At 44.2% G+C, this 20,577-nt stretch overlaps 1 protein-coding gene across 50 annotated transcripts in view; it reads right to left on the reverse strand.

Annotated features, from left to right (window-relative positions):
* Window positions 1-20,577, reverse strand: part of ATG13 (autophagy related 13) — a 57,889-nt gene that overhangs the window by 5,006 nt on the left and 32,306 nt on the right. For 28 of the 50 annotated variants that reach the window (XR_008492442.2, XR_010127693.1, XR_008492448.2 and 25 more), the window contains 8 exons: window positions 18,219-18,265; window positions 17,086-17,226; window positions 11,880-11,920; window positions 10,977-11,073; window positions 10,546-10,644; window positions 8,679-8,772; window positions 2,715-2,851; window positions 358-472 (listed from right to left, as the gene is read on the reverse strand). Coding sequence is in view for 37 of the 50 variants with exons in the window: in XM_054439718.2 (XP_054295693.1) it covers window positions 358-472; window positions 2,715-2,851; window positions 8,679-8,772; window positions 10,546-10,644; window positions 10,977-11,073; window positions 11,880-11,920; window positions 17,086-17,226; window positions 18,219-18,265 (771 nt within the window). In the remaining 13 variants the exon portion in view is untranslated. Of the gene's footprint in view, window positions 1-357; window positions 473-2,714; window positions 2,852-3,276; window positions 3,388-4,132; window positions 4,232-8,678; window positions 8,773-10,545; window positions 10,645-10,976; window positions 11,074-11,879; window positions 11,921-17,085; window positions 17,227-18,218; window positions 18,266-20,577 lie in introns of all 50 variants that reach the window. The other 22 variants (XR_008492440.2, XR_008492438.2, XM_054439696.2 and 19 more) reach the window with 2 other exon arrangements.

Raw genomic sequence — 20,577 nt, forward strand, 5'->3', positions numbered from 1 at the left:
AGTAATGCAGTAATAATGTGCTTCATTGGACCTGCTGAGGAGGAACCTCCTAGTTCAATTCAAATAAGGCCAAGGCAATGACACAGTGTAGTGTTTTTGTACTAAATGGTATCTAGGTCTAGTCTCCCTTTCTTGTAGGAGGCTTTAAAAGGTCACAGAACAATAGTTCTTAACTTATTCTGGAGGGGTGGCACAGGTTATTAATCCTCTTCACAGAAAAATTTACACACACATACAATTTTGCATGCCAGTTCAGTAGTTTCATATATATTAATATCTCAGGTTAAGAAAACTGCCTGTGGGGCCTTACTCTAAGAACTCAGACATTCTCACAGGTGGCAGTGGCAGAAAAATCACCTGGTTAATGGGTTTGTTGACAAAAGCCCCCACTTTTCGGACAAAGATGGTCTCCAACACATCGTGAGGGGAGGCCCGTCCTTCGCTGCTGTTTGATACGGTTTCAGTATCCTCACTGGAGAAGAAAGGTTAAGTTAGTACTCATTCTCAAATCACAGCAGGACGACTTAGTTCTCTACAAATACACCATCTGGTGGGGCCGTGGCCTAGGGCAGGAGTTGGCCCCCACTGGCCCATCAATGGGAGATGGCATTATGTGGTCTGGCTGATGCCACTATTGCCCTGCCTTTTGAGTTGATTGCAGAGGGCTACACTTCCTGGAACTACTAAAATTTCTAGCTTTTCTTCTTCTTTAGTTCCAAATTTGATTCCTTAGCCTGCCAGAGATCTCTTCACCCTTGACAAGTTGCCTGGGCTAAGGTTCTCTGGGCTCCCTGCCATGTTTCCTCCCCTCTCCTCGCCCCCAATCATCCCTCCCTCAACTAAAGGTCTTTGAATGACACATTTAATTTGGCTGTTCCCACTCCCTCCTTCCCCAGCCTTTCAGACTGAAGCTGAGTCCTGCACAGGGGGCCCTAAGCAGCAGCAGTGGGGGCCCATGGCTGTGGCTGCCAAACCAGCAGTCACAGCCCTACAAGCAGCAAGGGTTAGGAAAAGTCCTCTGGCCAAAAACAGGGGTTCAAGGTGGGCAGGAGGATTGTGCAGTCAAGTGGCCCCTGGACTCCAGCCAGCAGACAGGACCTGTACTGTGCAAAGGCTTTTGAGCTCTTATGACCTCCATTTAAGAATTCCCACACAGGGGCCTCTGTCTTTAGCTACTCCTGAACATGTCCCAAGAGTCAAGGCTCAGAAAACTAGAGTGTAAAATGCCTTTAATCATCTAACAGAGGGAGAAAAGGCACAGGATGGAAGTTTGAGAAGCCAGGAATGACACAAATTATTTTTCCTGATGGATGGCACACACACACACAAAAACCTTCCTAAATGACTTCCTTCCCACTTTACCGTGGGAATGAAAAAAAAAAACCCAGGAATTTCTATCAGGAGAAAGTTCATTTAGAATGTGAGGGGGCAAAGTAATCTCATTATCTCTGGGGCCTTCAAAATCAAGGGAGGGTAGGGCAGGTCAAAATAGCCCATGGCTCCGCAGGGAGAATGAACGCACAGTGGAAAGAAGGGGTGGGGCTCTGGAGTCAGAGAATCTGCTCGCCCTTGTGCCCTGTGAGCTAATTGAGCTCAGGACAGTCACTTAACCCTTCTGAAAGTTTCTCATCTTTAAATAAGCAGGTAACAGTGGTGACTTCTGCAGGGTGGAAATATGAGAACGTTCACTTCCTATCTAATGTCTTTAGGATTTGAGTTTTATAGAATGTATCACGTCGGTAATTAGAAAAGACAAAGATTTACATTTTTTTAAATGAGGAAAACAGTTGTTCCAAAGGCTCTCCATGAGGCTCTGACACAGCAGAAAAAGGAGATCAATCCCAACTACAACACAGACATACTGTGGCCCAGACTTCAGGGCTATGGTCAACACCTTGTTCTGGTCCTTGGGAAACACTAAGGACTGACTCCAAGGATATAAATCTTGGGGTAAGAGAAAAACATCTGACAACCCCTTTACTGGATAAGGGTGACAAGAACCGAGCTCCTGCTGTTTCCTGTTGGTACTGAAGTTCCAGGCCAGCTTCCTGACATCCCAGCAGATATATCAGATTCTTACCAGGGAACTTCAAGGAGTCCACACTTTGTTTTTCTCTTTCTTTTCAAAAAAAATATTTTTGAGGCTGTGCGTGGTGGCTCATGCCTGTAATCCCTCCACTTTGGGAAGTCAAGGTGGAAGGATCACTGGAAGCCAGGAGTTCGAGACCAGCCTAGGTAATATGACGAGACCCCATCTCTACTACAAATACAAAAATTAGCCAGGTGTGGTGGCACGCGCCCGTAATCCCAACTACTCAGGAAGCTGAGGCAGGAAAATCGCTTGAACTCAGGAGGTGGAGGTTGCAATGAGCCATGATTGCACCACTGCACTTCAGCCTAGGCAACAGAGTGAGACTCTGTCTCAAAAAAAAAAAAGGAAAAATAAATTTTTTTGAGAGACAGAGTCTCACTATATTGGCCAGATTAATCTCAAAATCCTGGCCTCAAGCAATCCTCCCACCTTGGTCTCCCAAAGTGCTGGGATTATAGGTGTGAGCCACCACTCCCAGCTAGGAGTCCATGCTTTGGGCTCAAATGCCATGTCCCAGCCAATGCTGAAAGTTACTCTTTATTGATACTAAATAAGCACGTGTGTCAGGGAGCACAGGCCCCTGGCCAGCCTTACCAGAGACAGAGCCAAAATGTGAACTCACCTACTGGAGGGTGTGGCAGCACAGTGGGTTCCGTCAGAAGGGGTGCAGGTTGCCAGTCTCTCCTGGTCAGCCTGGGTACCATGGACAGGCTGGTTGGGAGCAAGGGGTACCCCACCTTCCTTCCCAGGAACCATCAGCTTTGGGGAAAAATGGAAAGAGACAGTGAATCATGGCATGCCAGGCAGGAGGGGAACCTCACATTCTAGCACGATGGCATCTGCTTTTGACTTTTCCATCACCAACGCTGCCACCAAGTGGGCAGCAATCCCTGGATCTTTATCCTCTCTGAAACTCAGTTAATGGAAGAAATGCACGGTAATGACTACAGAGGAAAAAGGAAAGAAGGAAAGGGAGAAAAATCCTGGAAAAGTCTTCTTTCCTTTCTGAAATCTAAGAGGCTCCTTCCTCTCAGAGTCACTTTTGGTCTCTGAAGTTACGAAAGAGTTTTGCTTCAGAATATAGCACTTAGAACATATCCCTCTGCCTTGAGAGACCCCTCAATTGCCTCCGGGCAGGGGAGGCAGCACTGGAAACCCATGGTCCTCCCCATCTTTAAAGATACCTGGTGAAGGTGTGTAGCATTTAAGCCAGCAGCAAACACTACTGGATAAGCCAGGTCAGCTGATCCAACGCCCAGGGCAGCAGGCTGATAGGAAAGGCGAGAGCTTGAGAGCTAAGCAAGAGAAAAACAAAGAGGAGAAAAGGAAAGGCAAGGAAAAAATAGGCAATCCCAGAGCGTGACAAACAAGAGGGCTCAGTAGAGAGATAAGGAATGGCTCCCGCCCACATGCCCACAGTGCAGGGGGCCTGACGTGATAGGGGTTAGGGACAGACGAGGCCATTATTAGAGAAGAAAACACAGACTTGTTTGTACTGGGATTGGGATTCCAAGCTGTGGAGCTTCCCAAAGGCCTCAAATAAGTTCCTTGCTCCCTGTTTTCCCAGGGGCTGAGCTGTTTCAGTGCTAAGCCCAGCAGATGTGTGGAGCACAAGCCTGGGCAGAACTGGTAGCCGAAGTCATCAGGTTCTCCAAAGTCATTCTAGTCTCTCCTTTGTCCTGAGGCCCCTTTGACATAGAAAGTCCTCTTCTCTAATCACACCCTCCATCACCCCTGGGTATGGGAATGTTGCTATTTATATTGAAAAAAGACAGAATACCAGTTGTGATTGTTTATTTAAAAATCTGATATAAATAACTCCATGTATTTTTCACATCAATGGTAGGAGGGGCAGATGAAAATTCCCTATTTTGGGCTGCTGGGCCGTGGCTGTGTGCTATTAAAATCTATTACCAAGCCTCAAAATAATCCCACAGAACCCTTGGGACATTTAAATAACTATACCTTGCAATTTATTTACAATTTTTAAATAAAAGGATGCCATCTGATTATATCCCCTTCTTCCCATTATGGACTCACTTGATGGGAAAAGGCCAGTCCTGCCATGGGGACCCTCAGGGTGTCCATCACCACAGGAGTAGGGGTCTGAAAATGTGCCTTTGTGACAGTAAACACACACTGTGCACAGACACACACAGAGACAGGAGAAACAAAAAAAAAAAAAAGAAAAAGAAAAGGGACTTGAGAAAGAAGTGAAGAAACTCTGGAAGGGGCGGTAGCAAGAGAGGCCAGAACCGACACTGGAGTCAGGAGTGAAGCAGGGCAAGGGCATGGGGCTGTCTTTCTAAAGGGACAACTTGGAAGGTTCCTAGAGTGATGTTTATTTCAGGGCATTCCATGTATGCCTGTCTCCCTGATGAGCAGCTAGAAAACAAAGCTGAGGTGAGCTGGCTACAACTTGGCAAAACAGAGAAACTTGAGTCAACCATTAGTCTGTCTCTACTCAAAAAAGACAGGAAGTCAGACAGCAGCTTCCAACAGAAGGGTCTGACTGCAGATGCAAGGTGTGCTGAAGATGAATAAGGATGCGGGGCTTGTATGTTCAACTGAAAGCCGTTTTCAGGAAACCCAGAATCTGCAGGACAATTTCAAACAGCTGAAGGGGTGGCTGGAACTTGAAGAAGCTCAGATGCACGCTTCCTACGTCATTCCAGGGAAGACACGTAGGTGTGCAGGGGTGTGTGTATGCGTTCTTACAGTCCCTGATGGTGTAGGTGAACCTGATGAAGTAAAAAGCTGGGGGCATGTTGAAAACTCTTATGATTTCAAAGCGACTTAAGAGCATAATGATTATGGTCATGATTATTTTGGGTCTTGCTGTTCCTTTTTTTTTTTTTTTGAGACGGAGTCTCGCTCTCTATCGCCCAGGCTGGAGTGCAGTGGTGCGATCTTGGCTCACTGCAAGGTCCACCTCCCGGGTTCACGCCATTCTCCTGCCTCAGCCTCCTGAGTGGCTGAGACTACAGGTGCCCGCCACCACGCCTGGCTAATTTTTTGTATTTTTAGTAGAGATGGGGTTTCACCGTGTTAGCCAGGATGGTCTCGATCTCCTGACCTCGTGATCCACCCACCTCGGCCTCCCAAAGTGCTGGGATTACAGGTGTGAGCCACCGCGCCTGGCCTGTTCCAGTTTTAAACCTGACCGATTAGCTAATTAATGCTTAGAACTAGAGGCAGGACCTTAGGTCACACAGTAGGTTCATTTCTAGACTCAACTCTGTGCCCAAATGGCACAATGATCCTTATACTGTTGGCAAAACCAACAACATCACATTAACATGTATTTACTGGACTCCAGCAAAAGCTCCAATAGAAGTTGCTGAATTGAGTATGCAAGTCACTAAGAAAAATACTACATTATTAACAGGAATAATATTAACAGGAATGAGGAGAAATGATAGCAAATGATTGTCTCTCTACTGCCAAGAGAAATTAGGTTCAAAATTGAGTATTTTTGTACCAAATTGTACCAGCCTTGATCAGAGGTCCCCAGGGAGTAATGACAGGGCTCACTTATGGAGTGCAGACTGTTGATAAGAATTTGGTGTGATCTAGTTTTAAATTGCGATAAGACACAATAAGAGACAGTTACCATTAAAAAGATAACCTTTAGTCACACAGGCATACAAACTTTGATGCAAACACCAGATACAGAAACTACTAAATTTCCATTTACTTTTAGGTTCAACTTTCCATTGCATCAGGGAAACAGACAAACTGATTTGGTTAAGGCCCAGTCTCACCATCCCTCATATCTTGCAAGTTACAACTTTATTATTTATGAATCTATTACTTATAGAACAGAACTGCTTACTGAAATTTAAATTTGACATATCTTTTAGAACAGCTGGGATGAGCTTATAAAGATAAAAAGAAAAATATCAGACATATCTACAACTTAATTACCTAAAAACAACAACAACAACAACAAAAAACCCTGCTTCCATTAATGTGCACTAGGAAGAAAGTAGGTCTTTGTCTGCTTTTTTTGTCAATGCTACTCTGTGTCAGTAAGCATACAAGAAGCTCCCCTGACCAGATCACTGCTGACATTCATGCCTACATATGTTCACGAGAGCAGGGGAATGACAATTCTCAAACCCCCAAACTAAACTGTTTTGGCAACTTTAGAACAAGAATCTCTTTCACCCAAAACAAACTAGAACAATAGAAACAATAGTGATCCATGGATTTTACAACATCAATCACAGACATTAACTCCTGCTTTTGAAACAGATTACAACTGTGAGTTTATTATTTTTTTTGAGACAAGATCTCGCTCTGTCACCCAGGCTGGAGTGCAGTGGTGCGATCTCAGCTCACTACTGCTTCAACCTCCCAGGCTCAGGTGATCCTCCCAGATCAGCGTTCCAAGTAGCTGCAACTACAGGTTTGTACCACCACACCCACTAATTTTTTTATTTTTGGTAGAGACAGGGTTTTACCATGTTGCCCAGGCTGGTCTTGAACTCTTGGGCTCAGGCGATCCTCCCTCCTTCCTTGGCCTCCCGAAGGGCTGGGACTATAGGCATGAGCCACTGAGCCCTGCAGAACTATGACTTTTTTTTTTTTTTTGAGACGGAGTCTCACTCTGTTGCCCAGGCGAGAGTGCAGTGGAGAAATCTTGGCTCACTGCAACCTCTGCCTCCGGGGTTCAAGCAATTCTCCTGCCTCGGCCTCCTGAGTAGCTGGGATTACAGGCACCCACCGCTAGGCCCAGCTAATTTTTTTGTATTTTTAGTAAAGAGGGGGGTTTCACCATGTTGGCAGGCTGGTCTCAAACTCCTGACCTCATGATTTGCCTGCCTTGGCCTCCCAAAGTGCTGAGATTACAGGCGTGAGCCACTGTGCCCGGCAGAACTATGACTTTAATCAAATATCTCCTCCAACAACCAAGGATGGAAAAAATTTTTTCATTTTTGGAATTACAAAAACAGTACTTCGGAGGATGGTTTGAGCCTGGGAGGCGGAGGCTGCAGTGAGCCAAGACTGCGCCACTGCACTCCAGCCTTGGCGACAGAGCCAGACCCTGTCTCAAAACAAAACAAAACAAAAAACACAGAAGGGCTGGGTGTGGGGGCTCAAGCCTGTAATCCCAACACTTTGGGAGGCCAAGGTAGACAGATCACTTGAGTCCAGAAGTTCAAGACCAGCCTGAGCAACATGGCAAAACCCCATCTCTACAGAAAATTCAAAAAATTAGCTGGGCATGGTGGCATATGCCTGTAGTCCCAGATACTCCAGAGGTTTAGGTGGGAGGATCACCTGACCCTGGGAGGTCTAGGCTGCAGTGACCCATGACTGCACCACTGCACTCCAGCCTGAGTAACAGAGTGAGACCCTGTTTCAAATTAAAAAAAAAAAAAGGCCGGGCGCAGTGGCTCACACTTGTAATCCCAGCACTTTGGGAGGCCAAGGCGGGCGGATCATGAGGTCAGGAGATCGAGACCATCCTGGCTAACACGGTGAAACCCCATCTCTACTAAAAATACAAAAAATTAGCCAGGCGTGGGGGCGGGTGCCTATAATCCCAGCTACTCGGGAGGCTAGGCAGGAGAATGGCGTGAACCCGGGAGGCGGAGGTTGCAGTGAGCTGAAATCGTGCCACTGCATCCAGCCTGGGCGACAGAGTGAGACTCCGTCTCAAAAAAAAAAAAAACAAAAACACCAACAACAGTAAATAAAAACACATGGACAGCTAATGAATTTGTCTGGTCCTCCAAATAAGAAGTTGAAACAGGAGAATTTGGGCTGATTTAAAGGCAAGTAGAACTGATGTAGGTCTAGAAGAAACCATCTAATGTGAAAGTCAAAGAGGAGAGCAGTACTTAATGCAGGCAGAAGAGGAATCTGGAGGCAAGGAAGCTGAGGATGTGTGACTTGTGGTGGAAGGCAAGAAATGTGCCCCGGCAATTCAGCCAGCTGCAAAAATGATTGTTTAGCCAAAGCAGCCTTGGCGCCACACACATTACACAACAAGACCACAGGGGTGCTTTCTCTGGGGAAGCTGACAACAGCGTTTGGAGCCTGTGTTTTATGAAACTGGGTTTGCCACTGAAGACTGAAGTGGAAAAGTTAATGGTTAAAAACGTCTGAATAAGGAATACACACAAGCAGAAATCTGTGTCAACTATAAAGAAAAGTTGTACTACTGGTTTCTCCCTGTCATTTTATGCTAAATAATTTTTGGCTCTTTGGGGCCTCTTCCATTATTAGAAATGAAATTTACCACTCAATAGAGAAGTAGCTATGAAGTTAACAAGTATAAGTTAGACAAAATCTCTGGTGTCAGAATGCATTTGGAATTCTGTGACTGATGTTCTAGGGAATTTTAAGATGTCACCAGGAAGGTAAGGGCTAAATATAATCCTGAAGGTTATGAATAATTACAGACTAGAAATACTATCTTCTGGACAAGCAGGCTCTCTCTTACCCCTCAAAGTAACCCCTTTGAAACAATCACCACCACTACCAAAAGGGACTGTAGCTAAATTTGGACACCATTTCATAAAGCCCATATATATACCGAATAACTACCACCACCCCAGAACCTGCTTCCCCCTACCTGGGATGGCGGGGAGGTGGAAAAAGAGGTGGTACACACTTCTTGAGAGTCTTCTACAGACGGGTATATTACTCCAGTGTCCTCACCAGCAGTTCTAAAATGAAAAGAAAGAAATAATGAATTTTATGGTGGTGGCAGTCAATTTCAGAAAGGCTATAAAAGGTGATTAGATAGAGATGGGACCTGTGCTAAGAACTATTTCACACACTTCGTACTGGCAAGAAAGGCATGTGGAGTCCTCAATAATTTCAAACATTCCAGAGAGCGGCATTCAGAGGTTTGACAATGTTTTGTTCTTGTTTTTTCATTTTTGAGACAAAGTCTCACTCTGTCACCCAGGCTAGAGTGCTGTGGCATGTCTCACTGCAGCCTTCCCAGGCTCAAGCAACCCTCCTGCTTCAGCGTCGAGTAGCTGGGACTACAGGAACGTACCACCATGCTCAGCTAACTTAATTTTTTGTAGAGACAGGGGTCTCCCTCTGTTGCCCAGGCTGGTCTTGAATTCCTAAGCTCAAGCAATTCTGCCTCAGCCTCCCAAAGTGCTAGGATTACAGGTGTGAGCCACTGCGTCCAGCCTGTTTTGTTTTTTAAACCCAAACATCTTACCTGACCTATTATTTGAGAGAGCATTTTCTTTTCTTTTATTTTTTTCTAAATTGGTAGACTCACTCACACCTGTAATTCCAGCATTTTGGGAGGCCGAGGCAGGCGGATCATCTGAGGTCAGGAGCTCGAGACCAGCCTGACCAACATGGAGAAACCCCGTCTCTACTAAAAATACAAAAATTAGCCGGGTGTGATGGCGCATGCCTGTAACCCCAGCTACTCGGGAGGCTCACGCAGGATAATTGTTTGAACACGAGAGGTGAAGGTTGTGGTGAGCCAAGATCACGCCACTGCACTCCAGCCTGGACAACAAGAGTGAAAATCCGTCTCCAAAAAAAAAAAAAAAAATTGGTAGAAACAGCGTTTCACCACGTTGCCCAGGCTGATCTCCAACTCCTGGGCTTGAGCAATCCACAGATCTCAGCTTCCCAAAGTGCCGGGATTATAGGTGTTAGCCACCATGCCTGGTCTGAGAGAGCATTTTCTTAAGCCGGGCCAGTAATGGAGCTCACATCTGGGTTTTCAAAGAATTATCACTAGTAGAGACTCCATGAAACAAGTATCTAAACCCTAAAGACAAGCCTATTCAATTTCACAGGTCTATCACATAAAGGTACTATCCTTCCTGATATACATCTAGTATAACCCCTGTTTTCTGAGTTCTAGACCTGGAGACATTTTATTCTGATATGAAACTAATGTGCCAGATGGTAACCTGAAAACCAATTAATTTGTCAAGGATATTCCACAAATCACTGCCACTCTTCTAAGGTTCTAAGTAACTTGTAACTAAGAAAAGTCTTTTTTTTTTTTGAGACAGAGTCTCACTCTGTAGCCCAGGCTGAAGTGCAGTGGCGCAATCTCGGCTCACTGCAACCTCTGCCTCCCAGGTTCAAGCAATTCTCCTGTCTCAGCCTCCTGAGTAGCTGGGATTATAGGCACGTGCTGATATGCCCAGCTAATTTTTGTATTTTTAGTAGAGATGGGGTTTCACCAAGAAAAGTCTTATCACTAACATCAAGATCCAAAATATCCCAAGAATTTTCTGAGACAGTCTGTGTATATACTAAGCCTTGGTGTACCTAAGAGGGAGCAGAAAGAAGGGAAACTGGCCCATTTGATTTCTCTCCATGTGGGGTCTCCATCAGTGGCCCCCTGCCCACTGGAGAGTGAGTGCTGAGAAAAGTGTTCTATGCGCTTGTGCAGGATGGATGCTTCTGCCTAGCTGCAGTTTGGGAGAGCACCTTTTCACATTCCTCACCTGTAATTGCAGGGGTGCATGGGAGAGGAGCTGGGATAGGGACGGTCCACAAAGTGATCAATAATAATCCCCATGATAGGTGGGGTCCTCTCAAATTGCCTGTAATACAATAAGCAGATTCCAGTATTTGTTAGAATGCCTTTCCAGCCCCCACAAAGTCCTCAGAGGGCCCCTCACCTTACATCTGTTGGCAGGCACTACCAGAGCTTTAACTATCACAATCCCTAAATATAAACCACCAATCCTACGTTCTGGACAAACTGGCTCTGGGACACTCAAATTCTCCAATCTGGCAACTGCGCTCTCTCTTTATTCTTCTGAAGGTACTGCTTTCAGCAAAGCTGAATTGTAGGTTTAGTCTTAAAGTTTAGGAGAAAAAAAACTTCAACATCTTTGGAAGAGTTCTTTTGGATTCCAGGGCTCTTCCTCACCTGGTGGACATGAATGCCAAGTTAATTCTGTAAGCACAAGAAAGAGTGATGGTGCCCACAGGGGTGCCCACTGTCCCAACACGAACTGTCTGGAAGCCTAGGAGAAGAGATACATTATTAGCTTTTTTTGCAGAGAATACTGACACTGCCCCCAGACCATCTTTCCCTGAATTATTTGGCCTATTGTGTAATCTCTGGCATTATCCACTTAGCACGTTAAGTGCAGCAGCCTTAATTTCGTGTGTGTGTGTGTGTGTGCATGTGCGTGTATATATAGGTTTCTTCCCTCTCAATGTATTCTATATTGAGCCAATATTGGCAAGGGAAATAGCACTCTATTTATAGATAAAGCTACCTTCAAAGAGATAAAATAACTGTTAGTCTTAAGGCCTGAGAAGGTTCTACTAACCAGCTCTGCAAAGGATACATCACATGCTAAAAAAGACAGTGAAGGAGCACTAGAATGTCACACAAACACTTCAGTTTAAGAAGTAACTGCCTTCCACCCAAGCTGCCACTCCACGGCTAAGTAAAGAGCCAAGACCTTGCAAGTGACACTTTCAACAAAGCTTTCCTGATTTTCTTGGTTTCATTTCCAATTTTTCAAAATTCTTGGTGTTCATCAGAACCATTTAACATCCTCATTGTAGAAAATTAGGAAAATACACAGCTTTATAAAGAGTAAGAAAGAAGACTGAGTTCCTGGAACTTTGGGAAAAATTATTTGGTTACTCTGGCAGATCAGGGGTAACCTGGACCACCTACCTGCATTCTCATCTTTTCTTTACTTGTATTATGCATGTGAAAATGACAATCTACATATTGTAACAAGTAGAAACGAAGCTCATCTCTGAAGTTAGGAGAGCTCTGAACACTACGATGTTTTTCAACCGTGATACATACCTTCTCCTAAGCCACTCAGCTGAACTTCTCCAAAATATATCCTGTATGGAAGAAAAAATAAGAAATGTTACCTGATTCTTTACTCCTAAGGGCCTCTATAGCCAAAACACCTAGAAACAAAATAAAACAAAGCCTTCCTTACTCATCTGCTCAAATACCTCTCCTGATGGAGCATTAGTAATTTCTACTACTTCAATTAAGCTACAGGCATGGAGATGTACACAGAGTGGGTTGGTTAAAAAATAAAGAAAATAAGGCCAGGCACAGTGGCTCATGCCTGTGATCCCAGCACTTTGGGAGGATCACTTGAGGCCAGGAGTTCAAGACCAATCTGGGCAACATAGCAAGACCCTGCATCGACAAAAAATAATTTTGCCAGGTGTGATGTTGCATGCCTGTAGCCACCAGATAACTGGGAGGCTGAGGTGGGAGGATCACTTAAGCCCAGGAAGTCGACACTGCAGTGAGCCAAGATTGCACCACTGCATTCCAGCCTGGGCAAAAGGATGAGACGTCTCAAAAAAAGAAATGAGGAAAATAATAATTAAGTGGAAACTGCTATTTAAGTTTCTTCTCTCTGCTACTAAAACGTATTTTAAAATTATACCTACTGAGAAATAAAAAATATATAAATAAAAGTGGCCAACAGGTCTAGGATTGCTACTAGAAGGCGTTTTTTGTTTTTTTGTTTTTTTTTTTTTGAGATGGAGTCTTGCTCTGTCACCCAGGCTGGAGTGCAGTGGCATGATCTCGGCTCACTGCAACCTCCAGCCTCCTGGGTTCAAGCGATTCTCCTGCCTCAGCCTCCCAAGTAGCTGGGATTACCGAAGCATGCCACCACGCCCGGCTACTGTTTTTTTTGTTTGTTTGTTTCGCTTTTTGAGACTGAGTCTCACTCTGTTGCCCTGGCTGGAGTGCAGTGGCGCGATCTCGGCTCACTGCAAGCTCCGCCTCCCAGGTTCATGCCATTCTCCTGCCTCAGCCTCCTGTGCAGCTGGACTACAGGTGCCCGCCACCACGCTCGGCTAATTTTTTGTATTTTTAGTAGAGACGGGGTTTCACCATGTTAGCCAGGATGGTTTCGATCTCTTGATCTCATGATCCGCCCATCTCAGCCTCCCAAAGTGCTGGGATCACAGGCATGAGCCACCATACCTGACCAGAATGTACTAGAGTTTGGTAAGTGGTGTTTAGTTGTGGGAAGCTCTCTTTTACATATATATAAAATATATATATATATATATATATCATTTTTAAAATAGTAGTGATGAGGTCTTGCCACGTGACCCAGGCTGGTCTGAAACTCTGGGGCTCAAGCAATCCTCCCACCTCAGCCTCCCAAAGTGCTGGGATTACAGGTGTGAGCCAACTGTGCCTGGCCATGAAGAAATCTCTAAGTAGATGACTTAACAAAGCAGGAAATCTTTTCCACCATGGAATAATTAACTAGGTAAGACTATTCTGAAAAAAAAATAAAAACATAAACATAGTGGAACCTTCCTATGATTCTCCCTGGACAGGCCAGTGTATATTAGCAAAAAGTTTGAATTCAAAATACCTAAAATCTATTTTCATATTTTTCAAGTAATATTGTTAAAATTAAATATATACATGGGTTTATTCAATAAATACTAAGCTCCAACAATGTATGAAGAAGTTTTGCTGGGTGTGGTGGCTCACGCCTGTAATCCCAGCACTTTGGGAGGCCAGGGCGGGTGGATCACGAGGTCAGGAGATTGAGACCATCCTGGCTAACATGGTGAAACCCCGTCTCTACTAAAAATACAAAAAATTAGCCAGGCGTGGTGGCGGGTGCCTGTAGTCCCAGCTACTTGGGAGGCTGAGGCAGAATGGCGTGAACCTGGGAGGCGGAGCTTGCAGTGAGCCGAGACTGCACCATTGTACTCCAGCCTGGGCGACACAGCGAGACTCCGTCTAAAAAAAAAAAAAAAAAAGAAGCTTCGTGGTTAGATGTTAGGAATGAAATAAGGATAAATCTGAATCCTAGGTCTTACAGACTACAGTTTTGTATGAAAAAAAAGAAATTTAGCCGGACACGGTGGCTCACGCCTGTAATCCCGGCACTCTGGGAGGCCGAGGTGGGCGGATTACTTGAGGTCAGGAGTTCAAGACCAGCCTGGCCAGCATGGTGAAACCCCATCTCTAATAAAAATACAAAAATTAGCCAGGCGTGGTGGTGCATGCCTATAATCCCAGCTACTTGGAAGGCTGAGGCACGAGAATCACTTGAACCAAGGAGGCAGAGGTTGCAATGAGCCAAAATCGTGCCACTGCATTCCAGCCTAGGTGACAGAGCAAGACTCCACCTCAAAAAAAAAAAAAAAAAAAAAGAAATGAAATGAAATGTGTATAAACATCTGAAATACAAAGCACAAAAGTACTACAGATACGACAGACAAAAGATACTAAAAAGCAGGGATCAGCAAACCTTTCTGTAAAGGACCACATGGTAAATATTTTAAGATTGTAGGCCGTATAGGCTATAACAAATACTCAGTTTTCTGTTGTATTGCAAAAGTAGCCATAGACAATATGTAAACAAAGGGGATGGCAGTGTCCTAAAAAAACTTTTTTTATAAAAACAAGCAGATGGTCGGCTGACCATAGTTTAGTGACTCCTGCCATAAAGTAATATAGGAACAATGTTAATAAAGTGTTGGTAAAAGAGATCTTGCTAAGTAAATACCCTTTAAGGCCTTTAACAAAAAGGTGAGACTTAGGCAGTTCACTATTCATGTGAATACTGATACGGTGCTTAAAATCTGCTAAACTTTTTCTTGGCTATGTGTATTTTTTTGAGACAGAGTTTCGCTCTGTCACCCAGGCTGGAGTGCAGTGGTGTGATCATGGCTCACTGAAGCCTTGACCTTCTGGACCCAAGCAATCCCCCCTCAGCCTCCTGAGTAGCTGGGACTACAGATGCGAACGACCACACCTGGCTAATTTTTTAAATTTTTAGTAGAGACAAGGTATCACTATGTTGCCCAGGCTGGTCCCGAACTCCTGACCTCAGGTGATCCTCCTGCCTCGGCCTCCCAAAGTGCTGGGATTATAGGCGTGAGCCACTACACCTGGTCAAGACTATTCTTTAATGGTATCAGGCTGTTAACCTTCTAACAATAGTATAAAAAGCAGGTGGAAAAGCCAAGTCTACCTCTGAGATCACCCACATCTCTAGATCTAAGCTACAGTTATTTGTATCCAAAAGCACTCCTAAATGATCAACATCCTGTGAGCAGTACTAGTTTCTTTGGGTTTTTTTCAGATACAGTATAGCCCTGTCACCCAGGCTGGAGTGCAGTGGTGTGATCTTGGTTCCCTGCAACCTCCGCCTCTGGGGTTCAAGTGATTCTCGTGCCTCAGTCTCCCGAGTAGCTGCGATTACAGGAGCGTGCCACCCTGCCCAGCTAATTTTTTGTATTTTTAGTAGAGACAGTGTTTCGCTATGTTGGTCAGGCTTGTCTCGAACTCCTATCCTCAAGTGACCACCTACCTCAGCCTCTCAAAGTGCTGGGATTACAGGAATGCATCCGGCCCCTGTGAGCAATAATGATTACTCCAGAGACACATGATAAAGGAACACTTTAAACACTGGTATGAAAAGGACTACCAGTCCTAGGTAACTAAGCCGATGATTTTAGTAGGGTATCGTTCTAATATATCTCAATAAAAGTCTAGCAATTTTCAAATAAAACAACTTGAAATCAGAATACTACAGAGAAGACAGCAAAAATTTATTAAAGACCTAGAAAAATAGACATGGTTAGGCTTGCTAGGATATTGCTAAGAAAGTTAAAGGAAATGACAACTATTCTCAGGTACTGGATTATTTCAACAGAACTAGATAAGTCTCTCCTCCTTTGGTCCCTCTATCTTGCTATACTATTTGTCTAAAAATCAGCTCTACACATGTAAGGCAAAGGCTTAAACCAATGGCTTATCACTAAATACACAAGAAAGGCGTCTTTGGTAGATTTGGGACCCCAGCATTCCAAGCTCTTCTCTCACACTTTGCTACATACCCTCTACTCCACCACTCCGGTTCATCTGACAATCTGAGCAGAGCTCTTACCCTGCCCTCCACTTTGTGCCTTGCTAGCTGCTGAACTCTCCATCTGGAATAATTATTCTCCCTCACTTCTACCAGCTCAAATTCTCTTTCCCTAATAGGCCAGCTTGAATGCTACTTCCTCCATAAGACCTGCACTGTTTACCAACCAGAACAAATTTTATCTTTCTATATTCTCTCAGTACCTTTTTTTCCTGATTCTGGTTTGCAGTTTTCAAATCCTGCTTTTTAAAAATAATTATACATGTATCAAATTGTTTCCCTCACTATATTAAACCACCTCTAATGCTGGGCCTCTGTACAGTTCTTCAGTTCTCCTGGCACAATGCTTGCACTAAGAAGGTGCTCAATAAATGTGCTGAGGTGAAATGCTCCAAGGAAAATACTCTGTTGACCAGTTCTTTATATCCACAGACAACTAATTAAAAACTTAAACTGAGTTAACAGTTTGTTAGATAAAGTTTTAATTTAACCCTGGAATACAGAAAACTGTGGAATCTTCCCAGTATAGACTGTTTTTTAAAGTCTTTACTTCCATGCCAGGCACCGTGGCTCACACCTTGTAATCCCAGCACTTTGGGAGGCTGAGGCAGGCGGATCACAAGGTCAGGAGTTCGAGACCAGCCTGGCCAATGTGATGAAACCCTGTCTGTACTAAAAATACAAAAATTAGCTGGGCGTGGTGGCGGGTGCCTGTAGTCCCATCTACTCGGGAGGCTAAGGCAGGAGAATCACTTGAACCTGGGAGGCAGAAGCTGCAATGGGCCAAGATCGCGCTATTGCACTCTAACCTGGGAGATGGGGCGGGACTCTGTCTCTAAATAAATAAAACTCTTGACTTCCTTCCCTAGCTGTAAGATGTTTATCACTAGGACCTCAACATCCATTCCACAGGAATTATGATTGTGCATATAGAAAAGGATAATAAACCTGGTGGCTTTGGAAGGGTGAGGTTCATAAGGCAGGCTGGATAGTGATCATATGAAAGCGACAGCATCAATAATCCAACAAACCAACCAACTGTCCAAAACATCATCACAGAACATCTAAATGCCAGACAATGTGCAAAGTGAGGAGGTTGATGAGTGAATCAAGATGACCATCTATGCTGTTTACCTGTATAATATGACATATTCATGCCCTTGTTTTCTGGAGAGCCTATAGGCTGGTGTCACCCTAGTTATAGCAAGAAGAGACTTCAGCAGCAATGACAGTCTGTTGTACACCGTGTAGGAAACTTTGATTTCTTTATCACACCTGCCAGGCACAAAGATACGGTCAGCATTCTTCTATTTAGTGCTGGAGCTACACAAGACCAAATTTATTATTAAGACATGTTCTGACTAACCAGAGAACTCTAATTACACCTTTATCAACAGATTATTGAGGTAAGCCAATGTTTTACTTTCTCATGTACTAGACACAGGCAAATGAGCACAAAAGGCACCCAATATATTTTTTTCTAGCTTCAAAGTGGTTTTTTTTTTTTTAAAGAAATAAAGCAGCATATCTGAAAGCATATAAATAAATAAATACTGCAATTATATACACTGAAGGTGCAAACATGTACTATCCTATGAGCTGTCTATCTCGATAATCTAACAGAAGTCTGCAGAAAAGTCAGCTTGGCTCTAAAATTTTGGGCCATAACCTGGCAATTGCATTTACTCAATAAAGAATATTAATGTCCACCACATATACTTATCACTAAGATTTTTCTTTTGATGTGTTGATATTTCCTCAATTTTCCTATATACTCTTGTTGAAAACTGAAGCTTCAGGCAGGAGGTAAGCTAATCTGCCTTGAAAGAAGAAAATGGGGAAAGGAAATAACATGCATTTCCAATCCATGACCCATACAGTCTGTAAAAAGGAGCAGGGAGGGGAAATCTTATTGGATGGCTGCCACACAGAAAACAGACAAAACAGAGTAGTCATATTACAAGAGCTCACAAGGGATTTAATCAGAGAACTAGCTGTACTCTGGGAAAACAACAAAGCCTTTTCAGCCTTCTCTGCTGCTCCTTTCCCTGTAGTATCTGAGTCTCTCTGGACTGATGTTCCCTCTGAAGGTCATCTCTGTGTCTAGGCTGGAAGCCAAGGATGAAGCAAATTGTAGCAAAGACCTATTGGCTTTAAGTGGTCAGAATGCCCTCCCTGACTCTGAAAACAAAGCCCTGCTTTTCACATGATGTCATCTACTTTATCCTCAGCAACCACAACCAAGGACCCTAAGACGCAGCACTTACTTTTCATTCATTTCAAGACACCATATTTCCAGCTCCATGGAATCTCCCTGTAGAAAGGACAAATTTAAAATATTTGTTTAAAAAATTTTTAATTTCAAAGCATTACAGTCACTATAAAAATATTAAAAGGTATAGATAAGCAAAAAGAAAAAAATGGATATCAACTTATAATCGAACAAGCCTCTTCTCTAAATAAAAGGACAATCACAGTCTATATGCTATTTTGATGACTTGCTTTTTCTTAATAAATATGTCATGGAATTTTCCTTATAATTAAAAATTCTAAATCATTTAAAATGGTTCCACAGTATCCCACCATATGACTATCATTTTATCCAACCAGTCCTCCAATTCTTAGACATAAAGGTTGTTTCTCTTTTTTTTTTTTTGAAGACAGAGTCTCACTCTGTCGCCCAGGCTGGAGTGCAGTGGCGCGATCTGGGCTCACTGCAAGCTCTGCCTCCAGAGTTCACCCCATTCTCCTGCCTCAGCCTCCCAAATAGCTGGGACTACAGGCGCCTGCCATCACAGCCATCTAATTTTTTGTATTTTTAGTAGAGACGGGGTTTCACACGTTAGCCAGGATGGTCTGGATCTCCTGACCTTATGATCTGCCTGCCTCGGCATCCCAAAGTGCTGGGACTGCAGGCGTGAGCCACTGTGCCTGGCTAAGGTTGTTTCTTTATTCTTTTTTTTGGGTATCTTCATCTCAGTGTGAAAATAAAGGTTGTTTCTAATTTTCATTACTGCAAATATTGTGATAACCTTGAGACTAAAACTTCTCCCACAAACTCAATTAATTTCTTTGGGAAAATTTTCAGAATTACAATTGCTGGGCCAGGCATGGTGGCTCATGCCTCTAATCCCAGCACTTTGGGAGTTGTACTAAAAATACAAAAATTAGCTGGGTGTGGTAGCGGGTGCCTGTAGTCCCAGCTACTCGGGAGGCTGAGGCAGGAGAATCGCTTGAACCAGGCTGAGGCAAGAGAATCGCTTGAACCCAGGAGGGGGAGGTTGCAGTGAGCCAAGATCGTGCCACTGCACTCCAGCCTGGGCAACAGAGCAGAAAAAAAAAGTGCTAGTGGGGGTGGGGTTAAGTAATTTGGCTGAAGTCACTCAGCTGGGATTGAACTTGGCTCTGTGTAGCTCCAAATTCTATTTACCTTTCATTATACCATACAGCCTTATAATCTATTACTGAAAATACATTGAAACAGTATCTGCATCAATCCTAATGTGAAATAAGGCAAGCAAAAACATTTTTAAAAACTCACAATACAGGCTGGGCAAAGTGGCTCACTCCTATAATCCTGGCACTTCTGGAGTGTGAGGCAGGAGGATCAATTCAGGCCAGGAGTTTGAAGCTGCAGTGAGCTATAAGCAGAACTGCACTCCAGTCTGGGCAGTACAGGGAGACCCTGTCTCTACAAAAATTTTTTTTTTTAAACATTAGCCATGTGTAGTGGTGCATGCCTATACTCCCAGCTACTTGGAAAGGCTGAGGTGGGAGGATCCCCTGAACCTAGGAATTTGAGGCTGCAGCGAGCCATGACTGCGCCACTGCACTCCAGCCTGGGTGACAGAGTGAGACCCAGTCTCAAAACAACAGCCGGCTGAGCATGGTGGCTCAGGCCTGTAATCTTAGCACTTTGGGAGGCCCACGCAGGTGGATCACCGGAAGTCAGGAGTTCGAGACCAGCCTGGCCAACATGGTGAAACCCCGTCTCTACAAAAAATACAAAAAATAGCCAGGCATGGGGGCATGCACCTGTAATCCCAGCTACTCGGGAGGCTGAGGCATGAGAATCGCTTGAACCCGGGAGGCAGAGGTTGCAGTGAGCTGAGATTGTGCCACTGTGCCTCAACCTAGGTGACTCTGTCTCAAAAAAAAAAAAAAAACAAAAACCCAAAAAGCAACAACCACCACCACCCAGCAAGTCACACTCTAGAAACAAATATAAACAAAGCAGCATAGGAAGTCTAAGTAAAGACTGCAGTTATATCTCCCATTAAAAGGTGGAAAGTTTCTAGAGCACGTGAGTCTTGAAGGATGAGCAGAAGTATGTCATGTGAACAAGAGGGTAAAAAGCCTATACCAAGTGGTTGGAATAATAAGTTCAAAAACCACGACCCCTGTAATCCCAGCACTCGAGAGACTGAGGCAGGCGGATTGCTTGAGCTCAGGAGTTTGAGACCAGCCTGGGCAACATGGTGAAACCCCATCTCTACAAAAAATACAAAAACTAGCTGGGCATGGTGGTGCATGCCTATAGTCTCAGCTACTCAGGAGGCTGAGGTGGGAGGACTGTTTGAGCCTAGGAGGTCGAGGCTGCAATGAGCCATGATTGTGCCACTGCAC

The sequence above is a fragment of the Pongo pygmaeus genome, chromosome 9 (assembly GCF_028885625.2).
Source record: "Pongo pygmaeus isolate AG05252 chromosome 9, NHGRI_mPonPyg2-v2.0_pri, whole genome shotgun sequence".
Classification (NCBI taxonomy): domain Eukaryota; kingdom Metazoa; phylum Chordata; class Mammalia; order Primates; family Hominidae; genus Pongo; species Pongo pygmaeus.